Source organism: Pipistrellus kuhlii, unplaced genomic scaffold, assembly GCF_014108245.1.
Source record: "Pipistrellus kuhlii isolate mPipKuh1 unplaced genomic scaffold, mPipKuh1.p scaffold_m20_p_20, whole genome shotgun sequence".
NCBI classification, from domain to species: Eukaryota; Metazoa; Chordata; class Mammalia; order Chiroptera; family Vespertilionidae; genus Pipistrellus; species Pipistrellus kuhlii.
This window is the reverse complement of record NW_023425516.1, coordinates 5529861-5549515: the sequence shown is the minus strand read 5'-3', so window position 1 is coordinate 5549515 and position 19655 is coordinate 5529861. Positions and strand designations below refer to the sequence as shown.

The window sequence follows — 19655 nt, the reverse complement described above, 5'->3', positions numbered from 1 at the left end:
GGACATTTCATCCAACAAGTAAAATGATGCTGACTATGCGCTTGGTGGCACGCATACCATTTCACCTTTTTATTTTATTAAATTTTTAATAGATTTTATTGATTTTTTACAGAGAGGAAGGGAGAGGGATAGAGAGTTAGAAACACCGATCAGCTGCCTCCTGCACACCCCCTACTGGGGGTGTGCCCGCAACCCAGGTACATGCCCTTGCCTGGAATGGAACCTGGGACCTTTCAGTCCGCAGGCCGACGCCCTATCCACTGAGCCACACCGGTTGGGGCTCACCTTTTTATTAATGTCAAGGCAAAATCAGGACTTTTGCTATCAAGTTGCTGTGAGGGCGGAGCACAACCCCCCTCTCTCTGGAACACGGTGTGGCTCAAGCTGTCCTCCTTCCCTCCCACTCAGGTCTGCCTTTCTGTCTCGGTCGGCTGGTTGGTGACACCCAGTTTAAGGAGGGACCCTCCCGCCTCGCTTCCCTTGGTAGGCAGTCCCACGCCCCATGGGCACAGAACGCTGACCTTGCTGCCCAGAGCCCAGACCTGTTGCTTGGTCCTCCCTGCCCAGCAGCAACTGGACTCCCCCGGACTCCCCGGACCCCTGGACTCGTGCCACGCTACGGTGGCTCACAGCTCACAGCCCACAGCGCACCTGAACCCGGTCCCCCTGGGGGAGTTGGCGGGAGCAGCGTGGCACCTCAGCACCCTGGCCTCCGGCCATGAGTTCCCCGATGCGTTTCAGGTGACTCATCGCCCCTACCTGGGACCAGGATACTTTGGTCCCGCTGCCCTTCTGGACCCTCAGATCTGCCTGAGATGCATCAGCCCCCCTTACAGGCTCTTCCCCTCCACCTTTCTTCCACCGGCACCTTAGTGATGCGTCTGTCCCCTGCCCCAGGGCAGGACACCCTGTCCTTCCTGAGCCTGGTGCCCGAGGGGCCTCTCCCGGTCACTGAGCCCTGAGCCCACCCCGCCTCCCCGCCTCCCCGCCTCCCCAGGGCCCTGTCCCACTGGCTCCTGAGAGGCTCCTAGGACTGCAGGTCTCTCCCCAACTGGAAGGGGCTGCAGAGGGAGGGGGCTGGGCTAGCTGGAGCCCTGCGTGTGCCCAGCCTCCTGGTGCCCGGGCCCCTCGCCTGCCTGGAGGGACGGGTTCCGGGCCGTAGATTCGGATGAGGCCAGTGCCGTCCCCTCAGAATTGTTTCTCTTTCCAGCCCGCGTCTCTCATGGAAAAGAATCCTGAGCGTCTTTTTCCTGCCGTTGATCTCAGCAGGCTTTGCTCCTCGGGCAACATATAAAGAGAAAAAGAAGCTTCCTGTCGAGGAAGCTGGGCCAAAGCCGCAGGAGAGCAGGTCTGCCTGGGGGAAGGGGAGTAGGATGGAGGGGGTCAGGGATCTCCTTTTCTGGAGAAAAGAGTATCAGAAGCGTGGACAGAGCTAGCAAGAATGTCTTCCGCTGGGCTTTGGCTGTCTCTCCTCTCTCTTCATCTCTCTCTCTGTCTCTCTCTTCATCTCTCTCTCTCTGTCTCTCTCTTCATCTCTGTCTCTCTCTTCATCTCTATTTCTTCTTATCTTTCTCTCTTTCTCTCTCTCTCTCTTTCAGCAGGTTTAACTGGTCACATCTGACCCCTCTGGAGCTGAAGGACCGCTTGGTGGGACTTCAGACGCAAAGCACCCCTGAGAGCAGCCCGCACTTCACTCTGGAGGGGCACAAGTTCCTGATCTTCGGGGGCTCCATCCACTACTTCCGGGTGCCCCGGGGGTACTGGCGGGACCGCCTCCTGAAGCTACAGGCCTGTGGCTTCAACACTGTCACCACGTGAGTGCCGCCCGCCCTCCGGGTCCTCGCTGCCCACTGCCCACTGGCCCCGGGGAGAGAGTGTCCGTCTCTGCCTCTGAGCTGGGTCAGGAGCCCGGCCTGAGCATCCACCTTCCGATGAGCCCTGTCCAGCTGAGCCCTTTATGACGACGGGCCACCTACCTCTCAGACTCACAATTCTCGTGTGTGCACACGGATGATGTCACTTTCCTTAGTCTATGTCCATCATCGTTTTGAAACTCCTCCTCTGTTCTTGTTTCGATTAATTCCTAGCAATAACTTATTGGGCATATCTAGACACTTGTGTTTTCCCCTTCTCTTTACATTTTTAATGGGCATTACCAAGAATGGGTGGTGAGTGGGATAATTAGTGCATCCATCCGAGGAATCTAGAGTCAGGATCATTGACAGCTTAGATCGCAACCGGGTGGCAGAGAAAGGAACCGTTGAAAGCAATCACTGTTCATGTAATACAGGTGTAACAGCCATGGGACACTTCAGCTTGCTCCAACATGGTACCCTAGGTTTTCAAATAGGTTTGGGACTCACCTAGGACTGGTTAGGAAAGAAATAAGAAGATGCTTATTGTACTTCCCTCTCTCCTGCCACAGCTATGTCCCCTGGAACCTCCACGAGCCCCAGAGAGGCACATTTGACTTCTCCGGGAACCTGGATCTGGAGTACGTGCTGCTGCTGCTTCTGTGGCCCGGCCTGGGCCTGGCCTGGGCCTGGGCCTGGGGGCGGGAAGGGGCTGGCGGGTTGTTTAGGGACCATGGTGGCATCTCAGCTCTGCTTGGAGAGCCTGTTCTCAGGCCCCGGTGCCAGCTCTGCACCGGGACCCTGTGCCAGCTCTGCACCGGGACCCTGTGCCAGGCTCCAGCTGGGAGCCTGCTACTCCCAGTGCCCAGGCCTCCCTGGGCCCAGCCCTCCTCACTGCAGCCCAGAGGAGCCTGGTCCCCTGTCAGCCCTTCCTGCTCTGCAGTGGGGTCCCGCCACCATGCTGGGAGCGGGCTGCCCCTGGAAGCAGCAAGGTGGTCGGGTCAGGTTCAGGGCGAGGACCCCGCCTCCTGTCTGAGAGCTCCCCTCCTCATGACCTGGTGGGCTGTGCAGAGGGTCCTGGGCTGGGAGCTGGTGAGAACCCAGCTGCAGGGCCTCAGGCCTGTGACCACAGGTGCAGGGTGACCTGCTCTGCAGGGTGGGGGCTCGGCCTTCCCTCACTCTCCTTGTCTCTGGTTGGGAGGAGGGCAGGCCAGCAGAGGCTCCGGGCAGCTCCGCCGCCTGCGGTGTGTGCTGGCTCGTCCCCACCCTCCGCTCGGATGTCCTCAGAGTGGTCACCATTGACCTTGCCAGGGCCTTTGTCTGGCTGGCCGCGGAGGTGGGGCTGTGGGTGATCCTGCGTCCAGGCCCCTACATCTGCAGCGAGATCGACCTCGGCGGCCTGCCCAGGTGAGTGTGCTTTGAGGGGAGGGCTGTGACGGTCTGTTTCACTAAAAGCAGAGCTGGAATCTGCCAGCTCGGAGCCTGTGTCTCAGGAAAGGCCTGCGGTGGCCCGGTAAGCTCCGGGCGCCGCTGTCATCCTTGTCCCGGTCACAGATGTGGGTCCTGGTGCCGCGGGCGCCTGGGCGGGGAGAGGCAGCATGGGGTGGTCGCAGCTCTTCCTTCCTGTCCCGTCTCTGGCCTCTGTCCTGAGGTGGAAGGGGGCTCTGATGACCTCTGGATTTGTTCTGAAGACCCCCCCGCCCCCCGCGCCTCCCGCCCTGGCTTTTCTCTTATTTTGTTAGTGGAAGACCATGCTCTCCACTGAGCTGAGAGACCTCAGCTCTCCTCCGTTCCCCCTCCCTTCCCTTTGCCTTCTCTCCTCTGGCTGCCAGCCTTTAGTGAAGACAGCTGGGTGCAGGGTGAGCACCCAGGAGCATATTCCTGCTCACACCACAGCTGCCAGGTGTGTGCAGTCCCCGGCTCAGCTGCAGGGGGCGCTCTCCTCCCGTTGCTCAGTCAAGGCTCTGTTTCCTCAGGGATGAGCGTGTTCTCCCACCCAGCTCAGGAGCCGCAGAGGCCTGACCATGAGGGAAGGGATATTTTAGCAAAGGAGCAATGGCCTGCTCTGCTCAGCTGGAGGCCTCGCCCCACCCCTCCCGGCCGAGGGCCTTAATGGAGCTGCCACACCTCCTAAGCTGGGAACTGTCACCCAACACTTGTCAGTCGGACAGCCCAGTAGGATGGTCCAGAGAGCATCTTCCAGGTCCCGTGAGGGCTGCAGATTAGAAGACATAAAGTTGGGCTGGAGGGAGCTCTGGAAGGAGCTGGTGACCTGCAGGGCCTGACCTGACCCCTCCTGCCTTCCTGTCTCAAGCCCTGAGCTTGTCTCCTCTCGCCCCCAGCTGGTTGCTGCAGGACCCGGAGCTGAGGCTGAGGACAGCCGACCAGGGCTTTGTCCAAGCGGTTGATCGATACTTTGATCATCTGATTGCCAGAGTGCTTCCTCTCCAGGTAAAACGGCCTTCTGACATGTCCTTCCTGAAGGGAGAGGCATAGAGACAGCTGGTTCTACGTAGCCACAGAGCAGGCCGGGCCCAGGCTCTGGGAGCCGAAGCTGACACCCTTGCACTCTAGACCCTCATCTAAGTTCACCTTCGCCCCAGGGCTTCCGGGAGCACACGCATCACACCCGCCATGACCGGCAGAGCAGAGAGCGTGGGTGTATGATGGCTCTTTGAATGTACTTGATGTTCTCTAGGCTCACTGCTGTTTCTACTGCTTATTTCTACTTCTAAGTGATCTTGGCTGTTTTATTTTTATTTTTAAAAAAATATTTTTATTGATTTTTTTTTTACATAGAGAAAGGGAGAGGGATAGAAAGTTAGAAACATCAATGAGAGAGAAACATTTATCAGCTGCTTCCTGCATGCCTCCTACTAGGGATGGAGCCTGCAACCCGGGCATGTGCCCTGACCTGGAATGGCACCGTGACCTCCTGATTCATAGGTCAACGTGCAACAATTGAGCCTCACTGATCAGGGTCACCCCAATTTCTAAAAGTGTTATTTTTAAAGCAAAGACTGCACAGGTCGCGTGTGAATGAGCACAGGTTGTGACTTAGTGGAGTTTTAGGTGGTTAGTGTCCTTGGCAGCCTGGTCAGGATGAAGCCTTCGGGGTGTGTTCATGTGTTGAGAGCATGCATGTTTGTGTGTGGTGAGTGCTGAGCTGGAGTTGGGGCATATATATATCAATATATATATATCAATATATATATATATATATATATATATATATATATATATATAATATTTTTTAATTGGTTTTAGAGAGGAAGAACGGTTTTAGAGAGGAAGGATAGGGGGAGTGTTAACAGGTGAGTGTGTAGCTATGAGCTCTCCTATTGAAGCAGCTAGTTACCGTATTTTTCAGACCATAAGACGCTCCGGACCATAAGACGCACCAGTTTTTAGAGAAGGGAAATGAAGAAAAAAAGATTCTGAAACAAATAGTGTCCTAAAATATTTTATGTGCATTAAAACCCAACATCACAGTCATAAACACATGTAATCAACCCTGTAAAGTAAACAGCAGCATTTAGAACCATTTTAGAGCCGGGCAAGCACACAGAGACCACACAGAGCCGGGCAAGTAAAAAAACTTTTTTTTTAAAGTATATGTGTAGGCTATATTTGGACCATAAGACGCAGGGACTTTTTCCCCCCACTTCTGGGGGGAAAAAAGTGCGTCTTATGGTCCGAAAAATACGGTAGTATGAGAAGGAACGGAAATAGCTGAAACCAGTTTGGCTCAGTGGATAAAGCGTTGGTTGGCCTGCGGACTGAAAGGTCCCAGGTTCGATTCCAGTCAAGGGCATGTACCTTGGTTGCACAAGAGGCAGCTGATCGATAACTCTCTCTAATCGATGTTTCTCTCTATCCCTCTCTCTTCCTCTCTGTAAAAAATCAATAAAATATATTTTTAAAAAAAGGGAGTGGAAACACGGAGGGTGTGGTGAAAAAGACTAGGGCACTGGGACTCCTTGTGCCCCCGAAGGGCTTGCAGGTGACTGAGCATCAGACGGGAGAGGAGAGAGCGTGCCTCCAGGTCAGGGTCACCTCAGTTTCTAAAAGTGTTATTTTAAAGTGAAGGCTTTAAAAATAGGAGCCGAGTGCCCACACCAGCTGGGTCAGGGTTCCCAGCCCCGCCATGGCCCTGGGTTTCCCACCCGCAGCCTCACTGCCCCTTTCTCTGCCGTCCTAGTACCGCCAGGGAGGCCCGGTCATCGCGGTGCAGGTGGAGAATGAGTATGGTGCGTTCGCCAAGGACTGGACGTACATGCCGTACCTTCACCAGGCGAGGAACCCGGCTGGTCTCCGTGCTCCTGCTTCCTTCCTCCTCTGCCTCCGAGTCGGCTGGGGGTCCTGGTAGGCTCTGCCGGTGTCCCACAGGGGAAGGAAAAGGGGGTTCACTCTGTTTTCTCAACAGGCCCTGCTGAGCAGAGGGATTGTGGAACTGCTCTTGACCTCAGACGCGGAGAAAGATGTGCTCGAAGGCAGCATAGAAGGAGGTATGCACTTCAGCTTATTTTCAGGGAGCACGGAAGTGCTTCACCCCCAGTTTCAATTTTTAACAAGTGTCAGAAAGAACCAAGAATATCTATATCTATATCTATATCTATATCTATATCTATATCTATATCTATATCTATATCTATATCTATATATCTATATCTATATCTATATCTAGATCTATATCCATGTCTATATCTATATCTATATCTATCTATATCATTGTTTTTTGTACAGAGAGTAAGGGAAAGGGATAGAGAGTTAGAAACGTCAATGAGAGAGAATCATCGATCAGCCGCCTCCTGCACACCCCCCACTGGAGATGTGCCCACAACCAAGGTACATGCCCTTGACCGGAATCAAACCTGGGACCTTTCAGTCCACAGGTTGCGCTCTATCCACTGAGCCAAACCGGTCAGGGCTAGAACCAAGAATATCTCTGAGGCCTCTCTTTGCCATGCACGTTGAAGTGGGCCCTGGAGAGGTGGTATCGCTAGGAGAGCCCAAGGTCAAAGCGAAGAGTTCCCATAGCAACGCCATCCTTCTCCTCCATCCTGTTTTCCTTCGACAACAGCTGTGAGGGAGCTCTTCTGTCCTCAGCTCACCTTTCCATATCTATTTATTACTTAAAATTATCAGGGTGACATTGATTCGCAAAACCACACAGGTTTCAAGGGCACAACTCAACAAAGCATCATCTGCACGCTGCATCGTGCACCCATCGCCCCAAGCAAAGTCTCTTTCCGTTCCCATTTTCTCCCTTTGCCTACCTCCTCTTACCCCCAGGTCTAATTCCTGGGTCTAATCAATTTGTGTGACCTTGGCCTGTTCCATTTCTCTGCACAAAATATGGTTAATTTTAACTGTCCTTACAAATGCCCAATGACAGCCTTTTGCATGTTACAACATGGGTACAAGTAGCATCTCATTATCTCACTACTCAGCACAACTTTCTTCCGAGTGTAAGGCATGGGCCTCTGTCCCTCCCCTGGCAGCAGTTGTCCCAGGGCCTCATGCAGCTTCTCTCCCTCTTTCTACAGTGCTGGCCACCATCAATATAAACTCATTTCAGAAGGATACTTTCATGCACCTTGAGACAGTGCAGGTAAGGATGTCTTAGAGAGGAAGAGTCGTAGCCCCTTCGTCTGTCATGACCCTCAAGCCTCCACCGAAACCTGTATAGCTGGTGTTCGATGAGGATAGGAGGCTTAACAAAGACTATACAGCCTTTTCCCTGAGGCCTCACCTAGGTTCCAAAGCATTTTAGGGAGTTTATCTGTTTCATCAGGGGGAATAAGGAGGACATTCTCCTTCTGTCCCCTCTGTTCATGGAGTACCTAATGGAGATGACCAGAGGAAGGGGTTAGTTGTGATTGTGATGTGGCCCAAGGAGGGGGAGAGTGGAACTCCCTCTTACGCGCCATCTTGGATTCTTCTGGATGATGTCCTTAATGGACATTATAGTTCAGTGGCTGCTCATGTTTGGCTCAGCCCTGGACTTGAGTGGAGTCTCTGGACCTTACCAGCATGTGACCTTGGAGTTTCAGTTTCCACGTGAGGAATTGCAGTCAGGTCTTTGTGGTTCCCAAGCTGGTTTTGCCCAGGCCAGCTTCTCGTAGGACCAGGTTGTGATGTTTAGGGAAACGGAGAAGCAAGAGGTGTCACCGGGCCGACTGGGGGAAAAGTGAGAAGCCCAAGTTCCTCAGACTCTCCTCCGTTGCATTCAGTGTTTCTGACTCTTTTTCTTCTTCTTTTTGTCTGACTTGGTGTTTCCTTTGTTTGCTTCCAGATAGATAAGCCCATTATGATTATGGAATACTGGGTCGGCTGGTTCGACACGTGGGGAGGTAAACACAAGGTTAAAAATGCGGACGGTAAGTGTTTCCAGCGTTTGGGCTGAGCAGAAGTGCCCCGGGTCATAGGTTATTCACACCCTGCTCTGCTAGTCCATCCACTCATTCAACCACGACTGTCCATTCAACGCATGGCCCGGATGGGGGTGTGGCTAGGCCTGGCGGGGCCCTGGTGAAAAAAAATCACCTGGTTCCTACCCCAGGGAGCTTGTGCTCTGGTGGAGCTGACAGATATGTAAGAAGTAAAACACTCACTACCTGACAAAGTGCTTGAGGCAGACAAAGAGGATGACAGATAGGAAAGAGGGGGACAGACCCACAGAGGGGCATCCAGGGGGTGACGGAGCCCTCTGAGATATGACACCTCTGAAGAAGGGGATGCATTTACCAACATTCTTTTTTTAAAAAATATATTTTTATTGGTCTCAGAATGGAAGGGAGAGGGAGAGAGAAAGAGAAACATCAATGATGAAAGAGAATCATTGATCGGCTACCTCCTGCTCACCCCTTACTGGGGATCGAGCCCGCAACCCAGGTGTGTGCCTCTGACCAGAATTGAACCTGGGACCCTTCAGTCTGTAGGCCAATGCTCTAGCCACTAAGCCAAACGAGCTAGGGCCATTTGCCAACATTCTTAATCATCTCTGGGAAGTGCACAGACCATTGCTGGGGAGTTGGCACACGCGTGGCAGTCATTATCAGGAGCTGGCAGTGATGGTCGAGAGGGTAGATCCTGGAACTAAGGGCCGGGATTCAGTCCAGCTCTCAGCATGCACCCCTTGACCAAGGAAGCCTTCCTTCCCTTCCGAGTGAAGGGAAATCATATGGTATTTGTCTTTCTCAGTCTGACTGATTGCATAACACCGTCTAGTTCCACCCATGTTGCTGCAGGTGGTAAGATTGCATTCTTTTCATGGCGGAGGAATAGTCCAGGTATATACGTGCTACCTGTTCTCTCTTCAGTTGTCTACAGATGAACATTCTTAGGCTCCATGTCTTGGCTGTGGTAAAAATGCTGCAACGAACATAGGAGGCGCATCTGTCTTTTCAAATCCACGGCTTTCAATTTTTCTCTCCTTCCTTATATTTCGCCTCTATAGCTGTCATAAAAACCGTGTCTGAATTTATCAAATCGGAGATCTCCTTCAACACGTATATGTTCCATGGTGGGACCAACTTTGGGTTCATCAACGGGGCCATGGACTTTGGGGAGTACAGCAGCGTCGTCACCAGCTATGGCAAGTAATCGCCAGTTTGGCCCCCCTCCCCTCCGGCAGTGGGGGTGCTGGAGACTCCAAAAACATATTCTGGCACCCCCGGTTCTTGACCCATAATCCCTGCTGAGCAGTGAGGATTTTCCGACCTATGTATCTTTCTTCTGTGATGTTCATAATGCCCCAGGCTATCACTGCAGTAGATGGGGCTGCCCAGGACCTGAAGTTCATGTACATTAACCCCTTGACTTGAACCTCCAGAGAGAGAGAGAGAAAGAGAGATATTACAAATGGTGATTGCTAGCCCTAACCGGTGTTGCTCAGTGGATAGAGCATCGGCCTGCAGACTGAAGGGTCCCAGGTTCAATTCCGGTCAGGGGCATGTACCTTGGTTGCAGGCACATCCCCAGTAGGAGGTGTGCAGGAGACAGCTGATGGATGTTTCTGACTCTCTAACCCTCTCCCTTCCTCTCTGTAAAAAGACAAAAACAAAAAACACACCAAAAAAAAAAAACACACACACAAAAACAAACAAACAAACAAACAAAAAACAAAACAAATGGTGATTGCTAGAAGGGCACCGACAGCACAGCTGGGCAATCAGGATGGAAGGAAGAGGAGAGTGAAGCGGAGGATATGCCCAGGGTTCCAGCAGCCTCAGAGTCTCAGAAAGGGCGATGGGAAACACTCCTAGCTAGATTGGCATTGGTCCCACACAGCCTAGCCTGGGCTGGACTGGGCCAGGGGTGGGGAGCCTGTGTCTTCTGTCTCCCCCTGGTGGATCTGCCCCATCTCCACCAGAAGTGCCCAAACGGGCTCTGCCAGTGACAGTGCCCTGGTGTCTTGCAGACTATGACGCTGTTCTGACAGAGGCCGGGGACTATACGGAGAAATATTTCGAGCTTCGGAAACTCCTTGGATCCGTCTTAGGTACTCAGCCACCATTTTTACTCGAGGGCTGGCCCTCTGGTGTATTGGGAGGGTGAGGGCAGGGAAGGGTTTCCCCTGTGGGCATAAGCTTAACGAAGGGCTTCAGAGCAAGGGTCACAAGTTCAAATCCTGGTCTGTTCACGGAGAAGCTGTGTGGTCTGGCTGAGTGTTATTAAGCCGTTTCAGCCTCTGTCTCTTCTCTAAAACGTGAACACAAGGACACCCATCTTCTATAATGGTTGTGAAAATTACCGTTTGTAAAGCTCTTACTATGATGTATAACATAATACCTTTACAGACAATAGCAAAAATCATTCTGTTACATTTTATTTCTCTAAGGAAAGTTGGCTAACCATCTACTGTTTGCTAGAAAGTAGATATCCACTGGCTTTGCCTAGAGGCATAAGGCGCAGGTCTTACCCCCTAAGGGCCTTTGGTCTATACAGCCAACACTACCCTTTCAGGGTCTGTATCTGTCAGCTCTCCATGCATACAGATTGGCTGCAACCGCACTCTTTCTTTCTTTTTAAAAATTCTCACCCAAGGATATTTTCCCATTGATTTTTAGAGAGAATAGAAAAGAGAGGGGAAAACAGTGAGAAATATCGATGTGAGAGAAAGACATTGATTGGTTGCCTCCTGCATAAGAGGAGCCTGCAAACCGAGGCACATGCCCTTGACCGGAATCGAACCCGGGACCCTTCAGTCCGCAGGCCAGCGCTCTATACACTGAGCCAAACGGCTAGGGTTGCAACCTCGCTCTTGACAGTTTTTCATTACTCTTGGAGAAGTACAGCCATGAGCCAGGGGAGGACCCCTTTACTGGTTGGTCCTGGGATATGAGAGCTTACATATAGGGCTGGGGAGGCTGGGAGAAGGCACGTCTCACCCCATGGCCCACTCTCGTTGCAGCATCTCCCCTGCCCGCCTTACCTGCGCTCATTCCCAAGGCTGTGTATCCTCCTGTGAGGCCGTCCCTGTACCTGCCGCTGTGGGATGCCCTACAGCACTTAAACGAGGTGAGTGCTGCCTGGGCGCTTAGGGGGAGCAGGTCTAGGCCACAGAGAGATTCTCTCCAGGCTTTTTCCTGGACAGTGTGAAAACGAATCCTCTGCCTTTTGCCCCAGTTCAGAACGATGGGGCCAGACCACGCGCTCCTTCCTGGCGGACTGTGAAGGGGCTGCTTGGACTGGGAGGATGAGTGGGATGGGGGAGAGGCTGGGGGTGAGAGGGTCCTATTTCCCAACTCCAGCAAACCCATTTGGTGAATGCTCTTGTGGGCCCACATGGTCCCTTTGGGAAAGGCTGCTGAGCTGGGAACCGGGAAAGTGGGTTTCCGATTCTTCTTCACCATCCACTAGGCCCATGGTCGGCAAACCGAGGCTCACGAGCCACATGCAGCTCTTTGGCCCCTTGAGTGTGGCTCTTCTACAAAATACCAGGGCCTGGGTGAGTCTATGTTGAAGAATTGGCATTAGAAGAAGTTTGAGTTTTAAAAATTTGGCTCTCATAAGAAATTTCCATCATTGTCCTGTTGATATTTGGCTCTGCTGACTCATGAGTCTGCCGACCACTGACCTAGGCCAAACCTCGGAAGTTCTACAGGTCCCCGATCGCCCTTTAAAATGAAACAACCTTCCCTGTTTTAAAGAAAAGTTTGGAAACTGTTTGAAACATGTCAAGTCTTAAATTCAGATTGATTTTACCTCTTCTCATCACCATTTTAGATAAAAAGCAGTGCCTGACATGCTTGTTTAGTGCATAATTCTTTACTTGGCTTCAATGATGATAGAACATTACTTATCTGCTCTGTTGTGTTTTTTTTAAATATATTTTATTGATTTTTTTACAGAGAGGAAGAGAGAGGGATAGAGAGTTAGAAACATTGATGAGAGAGAATCATCCATCAGCTGCCTCTTGCACACCTCCTACTGGGGATGTGCCCACAATCAAGGTACATGCCCTTGACCAGAATCGAACCTGGGACCTTTCAGTCTTCAGGCCTATGCGCTATCCACTGAGCCAACCCGGTTTGGGCTCTGCTCTGTTTATCAATTGATGATGACAGTCATTGCTTCCTGTCCCATGCCCCTTCCCCTCCCACCGCCCTGAGTTTCCTGGTCAGCGTCGATACAAAGCATCAGCACACAGATGTCTTAGCCTTTCTCATCCAGAGGACTTTGGGGAGCATTCGGGGGCACAACAAAAAGACAAGGGTCTTAGGGGGAAGGATCCTGACTTCTCAGCGTGGCTCCCATGTCCGCCTCGGCTCTCTCACAGCCGGTCATATCCAGCGCACCAGTCAACATGGAGAGTCTCCCCGTCAACGCTGGGAACGGCCAGTCCTACGGGTTCGTGCTTTATGAGACGCGCATCTGCTCCGGAGGCCTGCTCCGTGCGGACGTTCGAGACGCGGCACAGGTAGGGGCCAGCAGGCTGGCCTTGGCCGTAAGCAGCACACGCAGCCCAGCTCTGCTCGTGGGCAGGGTGGTTAGTCGCTGGTCAACTTTACTGTGTGGTAGTAATTTATTTATGTTTATTTAAAAATATTTTTATTGATTTCAGAGAGAGAGAGAGAGAGAAACATCAACGATGAGAGAGAATCATTGATCGGCTGCCTCCTGCACACCCCTCACTGGGAATCAAGCCCCACAACCCAGCTAAGTGCCCTTAACCGGAATGGAACCTGGGACCCTGCAGTCCACAGGCTGATGCTTTATCCACTGAGCCAAACCGGCTAGGGCTGTTCGGTAGCAGCTTAAAGCATCTACTATGTGTGAGGCATTGAGAACATAAGCTCACACCAAAGAGCCTGGCTTTCTGCTTTATCACAACCAAGTCCACGGTTGCCTCCCTGCCAGCTCCCAGCCACGTGTGAGCACCAAGGCTGGTGCCACCCTTACAGTGACCTCCTGCCTAAACCAGAGCCCTCTCTGCCCTCTCCTCAGGGAGTCTGACCCCAGCTCTTCTTCTGCAGGTGTTTTTGAATGAGACACGTATAGGGACTCTGGATGATGGTCACGAGGCCTTGAACATCCCTGCAGTCAATTCAAGAATCTCGATGCCGCTAGATCTCCGACTCCAGTTCAACCACTCCCTGGCTCCGAGATGACTCCCTCGCCTCTACCACTGCCCCATTGGCATGGCTGGTCACTTAGGGCCCCGGCAGGAAGTGTTCGTCTGGAGCTCTGAGCATCACCGCCTCTCCCAGGCCCGGATACACCAGGCGCTGCAGTCTACAAGCTTCAGCGTGAATGGAATTTCCCCTTTAAGCCCCGAGCCAACCAGCAGCCGCGGGTCTGGTCTCTACCAAAGGCACAGCTGCGTCTCTCTGGCCTCCCTGAGGCAGACCAGGGGAAGAGAGGAGAGTGTGGGTATGGGACAGGAGCACTCGAGGTGCTTAGAGAGAGGGAGGATGGCCGGCAGTGGGGGTATCCTGTCTCCCACTTGCTTGTCTTTCCATGTGGGACTCAGAGGAAAGGCGGGTGCTAGAGTAACACCCTGTGTGACTGTGTGGGTTTCATGAACTGGTCTATCCCCCACAGGAATGCCAGCTCCTGAGGATCCTGGTGGAGAACCGAGGAAGAGTCAACTATTCGTGGAAAATTCAAGAGCAGCGGAAAGGTGGGCTCTAGGTCTGAGACACAGGCCGTCCGTTCTCTTCGTGGTCACTCGGACCCTCCGACGGGAGCTGAGTTGGAGCTGGGAAGGAAGAACGAGCCATGTAGGCAGAGGGAGACTTAGGGTCCAGGATTGAAGGGAAGGACTCCTTCCCTCTCTATTGTCCTGCCTCCTTCATTTTTTCAGGGCAGGGAAGTGAGTGGTGGTTTGTCCTGTAGCAGGATCCAGGCTCAGCTGGCGAATTCCAGGGAAAGCTCTGGTTTTATAAAAAAAAAAAAAAATTGATAAAAAATATTGATTTCTATTGATTTTATTGATTTCAGAGAGAGAGAGAATCATCAATGATGAGAGAGAATCATGGATCGGCTGTGCCATGCATGCCCCCTACTGGGGAATAAGCTTGCAACCCGAGCATGTGCCCTGACCTGGAATCGAACCATGACCTCCTGGTTCATAGTTGATGCTCTACCGCTGAGTCGTGCCGGCCGGGCAAAAGCTCCGATATTAAGTGGGTTGACTTCCTCGGTAGGCCTTGCGTATGAAAACATACAAGAAACACTCTGTCGCAGCAAGTTAGACAAGTGTATGCCCCCCTGGCTAAAGCCTGGCACAAGATGTCTGCTGCCTGCTTTTCTTGGTCCCAGACGCCGAGAGAGAGCTTCAGTGCCTCGCTGTGTTCTTTCCTCCCTCCCTCCGCAGGAGTAACTGGCCCCGTGACCATCAATGGCACCCTCCTGGAGGGGTTCACTATCTATTCTCTGGAAATGAAGACTAGCTTCTTTGAGAGGTATGTTCCCATTTATTCACGGGAGATTTGGAAGGATCAGGGTACTCAGAGATTTCTTTTTCTTTTCTTTTTTTTAAATATATGTTTTGATATTTTTACAGAGAAGAAGGGAGAGGGATAGAGATTTAGAAACATCGATGAGAGAGAAACATCCATCAGCTGCCTCCTGCACACCCCCTACTGGGGATGTGCCCGCAACCAAGATACATGCCCTTGACCGGAATCGAACCTGGGACCCTTCAGTCTGCAGGCTGACGCTCTATCCACTGAGCCAAACCGGTTAGGGCCGCTCAGAGATTTCAAACTCTGCACTTTGCAGGCGAAGAGCCCAAGATTCCGAGAATGGAAGTGATTTACTGAGGATGATAGAGTCTTTAGAGTCAGGACCGAAGTCCTGGAACAAGCCTCCTGTTTCTCATTTTAATGCTTCACGTCTGAGTGCCCCATGGAAACAGAGCCCTGGTCCCTGCGTGGGAATCCCGGGTCCATTCTGGGACTAGAACAGGGAAAGGGCTTTCCTTTCCCTCAAAGGGTGGCCCCCTTTCCAGGCTCCGCTCTGCCGCCTGGAGGCCTGTCTCCAACAGCTCCCTGGGCCCCGCCTTCTATCTGGGCACCCTGCGGGCTGGCCCTTCTCCCAGGGACACCTTCCTGAGGCTGCCAGTAAGTGAGCCCCTCTCCTCTCTGCCCTCGCAACCCCCTGTTCTTTCTTTTTAAAAGCGTGTCTTACATACCATTATATTGGCTGGGCCACAAAAATATTCATCATGGGTCACATGCGGCCCTTGGGCCTCGAGTTTGACACGCTTGTTCTAGAACACATCCCGTGTGAACTCGCTGCCAGTGCCATGAAGCTTCTCAGTCTTGTTCTCACTCCCCAAGCACCTTAGCTTGTACGTTGCCCGTGTGAATCTGTGTGTGTGTGTGTGTGTGTGTGTGTGTCCCATCTCAAGCCTCCATCCCTTCCAGGACTGGAGTTACGGATTTGTGTTCATCAATGGCTGAAACCTTGGGCGATACTGGGATATCGGACCACAGCAGACACTGTACATTCCTGGTGCCTGGCTGCACCCAGAAGACAACAAGGTGAGGCATCCCTGCCTTGACACCTCTGGCATTTTCAGACCTACCTTCATCCCCAGGAGCCAAATCGCAGCATCTTTCTCATCCTGTATTGAACAGGCTTACCACCTCTCACTGTGAGCCCTTCTGTTCTTCCTAGATCATTGTGTTTGAAAGAAGCAAGAGTGGTTCGTCCATCCAAACTACAGATACACCCAAACTTGAGACGGTGCCGTAACATGTTTTTGGTGGATTGTTGGAGTTGTCTACCAGCAGATTTTCAGGAGGAAGATTTATGTCTAGAACACCAAACTGTTGTCTGCAAGAGCAAATACTGAACATAATGTTCAGCAGGGAAATGGTTATATATTGTGGTATAGTCATATGCTGCCTATTTTTAGGCCTTAAAAAAGCCTTCAAATCGACAGTGACTAGATTTACGTAGTTAAAGCTTAGTCCTTAGCAGGTTATTATCCTCTAATTAAATGTGCCTTTAGGCAAATGGGAATACAATAAAAACAAGCTGTGTGTATCTCTGCTTCTTCATACTCAGTTGGGGGGGGTCTCTGGCCTAGGAAAGACTAAGAATTACTGCTCTTAATTATTCCATGCCAGAGTATTTCATATGCTGACTGGAGAATTTGTGCGTGTGTGTGTGTGTGTGTGTATGTGTATGTGTATGTATGCAGGCTCGTGTAGTAGGAGGGGGAGTGCAGGGGAGAGTGAACAATGTCCCATGGCATTTCCCAGCAGCCTGTGTGTTTCCAAGGTGACCTGGTGCATCACCTGCAATCAGAGAGGAACAGACATTTGGTTGTTTGGTGCTAGCCTGTCCGACAGCGAAACCTGGCCCTGGGCATTCTGTCTTCTTGCTCCTCAGCCCTTTGGGTACAGACTCAGCTCTTGCTGGTAGCGCGCAGATATTAGTGGGATGAGATACACGTGCATGAACAAGCCAACCAATTTTTGCAAATGACCCCTTTGATAACAAATCACATTCTTTTTAAAAATATATATATATTTTATTGTTTTTTTACAGAGTGAAAGAGAGAGGGATAGAAAGCTATTGTAGAAACATCGATGAGAGAGAAACATTGACCAGCCGCCTCGGGGATGTGCCTGCAGCCAATGGTACATGCCCTTGACTGGAATCGAACCTGGGACCTTTCAGTCCACAGGCCGACACTCTATCCACTGAGCCAAACCGGTTTTGGCAACAAATCACATTCTTAAAATCAAAATATAGCATTTGGCCTAAATTAAAACCAATGTCCGATAACAGTGGTCGGCAAACTCATTAGTCAACAGAGCCAAATATCAACAGTACCGCAATTGAAATTTCTTTGGAGAGCCGAAAACCGACTTCTGTGCAGGGGCCACAAACTTTCAATCGCACTGTACGTGCACGTCCGCATGTGGCATTTTGTGGAAGAGCCACACTCAAGGGGCCAAAGAGCCTCATGTGGCTCGCCAGCCGCAGTTTTCTGACCACGGTTCTAGCCCATATTTGCTTTTCCTCTTCTTTTCTCAATACTGAGTGCTCCAGGACTCATTTGGTCCTCTTTCTCTGTCCACACTTACTTCACTGATGATCTCATCCAGGTTCAATTCTGTATCAATTCCTACATTTGTATACTTAACAGCTCATATGCTCTCTCTTACTTGAAAGTCTCCAAGATACCTCAAACTCAACAAACCCCCTCAGAGCTTCTGATAGTTCCCTACACACCCATTCCTCAGTCTTCTTCATCTCAGGCCATGGCAACTCCAATTCTGTCTGTTTCTCAGGCGCCACATGTGGGAATCATCCTTCAGTCCTCTCTCTGCCTCTCACCCCACAAGCAGTCCCAAAGTTTGAGATTGTCTTTGCTTTTGAAATATTTCTAGAAATCCACACTGCTCATCACCTCCATTGCTACCACCCTCGTCTGGAACATCACATGGTCTCATGCGGATTACTGCAGTAGCTTGCTTCTATTCTCCCTGGCCCGCTCGCTTCTACTCTTGCCCACTCCTGGTGACTCTCAACACAGCAACCCGAGTGATGTCTAAAGTACAGTTGGCGTGCCCTGACCAGTTTAGCTCATTGGATAGAGCATCGACCTGTGGACTCAAGGGTCCCAGGTTCGATTCCGGTCAAGGGCATGCACAACTGTACTTTAAACATCCCCAGTAGGGGGTGTGCAGGAGGCAGCTGATAGATGTTTCTCTCTCATCGATGTTTCTGACTTTCTCCCTTTCCCTTCCTCTCTGTAAAAAATAAATAAATAAATAAACAAACAAACAAATAAGTAAGTAAATACGTAAATACGTAAATAAATAAAATAAAGCACAGTTGGCATCATGTTGTAAGCCTACTCACAAAGTCCTGCTCTGAAAGACCCCAAGTGACCGGGCCCTGATATTTCTCCTACTTCACCTCTAGCAGTTCCTGCCCGCCCCTTCTCTTCCCACACGGGGCTCCTTGCAGTTCCTGGAACACAGTGTCATGAATGCCTGAGTGCCTTTGCACTCGGGGTTCTCTCTGCTTGGAGGGTCCTCTCTCCGGATATCAGCTCCCACCTTCCAGCTCTTTCTTCCATTCACATCTCAGTAGGACCTCCTCTGTGTAGGTCCCTTCCCACCAGACTCCCACAGTTCCTTCCTGTATTTTTCTTCTGCAGCTAGAATATAAGTGTCAAAGGGATCTTTGTCTGTTTTGTACAACCGCTGCACCTCCGTCGCACGTTTTAAGTTGAGTTTGTGATCATTAGAAAACATGTTTTGCCTAACTACTACACAACGTCCTTGGTGGTAGAATTCTGTACAATAAGAAGAGAAGTTTATTCGTCTTTTTCTAAAATGTGAGGGGATTATCTGGAGGTGTTTTTTTTTGTTGTTGTTGTTGTTTTGTTTTTTTTTAATAAAACGACGAGTGGAAACCAAAGGCAGTAAATAGTTCGGTGCTGCCCCCTAGGCACCTCCTCTCCCCAATGAAATTCAAAGGTGAATCACCCTAAGCCACAGGAAATGTCTCAAGGATATTCTACCATGTCCTGGCTTTTCACACGATTAAGTCACTACTGCACATTTTTCTCCCTTCACAATGGAAATGGTTTTATTTATTTATTTTTATTTTTTAATGTATTTTTTATTGATTTTGTACAGAGAGGAAGAGAGAGAGATAGAGAGTTAGAAACTTCAATGAGAGAGAGTCATCGATCAGCTGCCTCTTGCACACCCTCTACTGGGGATATGCCCGCAACCAAGGTACATGCCCTTGACCGGAATCGAACCTGGGACCCTTTAGTCCCCAAAGCCGATGCTCTATCCATTGAGCCAAACCGGTTTCGGCCGCAATGGAAATGGTTTTAAAAGATTGTGTGGGCTTTGCAGGAGGAGCCTTGAATGCATGCTTGCATGGTGGTGGTGGGGGGTGGCCTGGGGTTCCACCTGGTATAGAACTGCACAACAGATGCTCAGTATTTTTACACGTGTTTGCAGATCAAGTGCATATAAAAGAGCTTCCAGCCGAAACAGGTTTGGCTCAGTGGATAGAGCGTCAGCCTGCGGACTGAAGGGTCCCAGGTTCGATTCCTGTCAAGAGCAGGTACCTTGGTTGCGGGCACATCCCCAGTAAGGGGCGCGCAAGAAGCAGCTGATCGATGATTCTCTCTCATTGATGTTTCTGACTCTCTATCCCTCTCTCTTCCTCTCTGTAAAAAAATCAATAGAATATATATATTTTTAAAAATCAATAAAATATATATTTTTAAAAAAATAAAATAAGAGCTTCCAAAACTTGGAGCGCCTAAGACCAAGAAGGCAGGCCCCCGCGGAGATGGGAACC

The 19655-nt window shown here is 50.9% G+C and overlaps 1 protein-coding gene across 1 annotated transcript in view; it reads left to right on the top strand.

Annotated features, from left to right (window-relative positions):
* Positions 1–16329, top strand: part of GLB1L3 (galactosidase beta 1 like 3) — an 18162-nt gene extending 1833 nt beyond the window's left edge. Inside the window, 19 exon segments of the mRNA XM_045585359.1 lie at positions 1211–1336; positions 1599–1814; positions 2426–2494; positions 3165–3260; positions 4196–4304; positions 6055–6147; positions 6280–6361; positions 7403–7467; positions 8152–8236; positions 9316–9453; positions 10279–10359; positions 11272–11378; positions 12640–12780; positions 13337–13406; positions 13903–13983; positions 14680–14767; positions 15316–15427; positions 15734–15850; positions 15987–16329. Of these exon segments, the coding sequence (XP_045441315.1) occupies positions 1211–1336; positions 1599–1814; positions 2426–2494; positions 3165–3260; positions 4196–4304; positions 6055–6147; positions 6280–6361; positions 7403–7467; positions 8152–8236; positions 9316–9453; positions 10279–10359; positions 11272–11378; positions 12640–12780; positions 13337–13406; positions 13903–13983; positions 14680–14767; positions 15316–15427; positions 15734–15850; positions 15987–16064 (1954 nt within the window). The 3' untranslated portion in view covers positions 16065–16329.
* The last annotated feature ends 3326 nt before the right edge of the window (positions 16330–19655 follow it).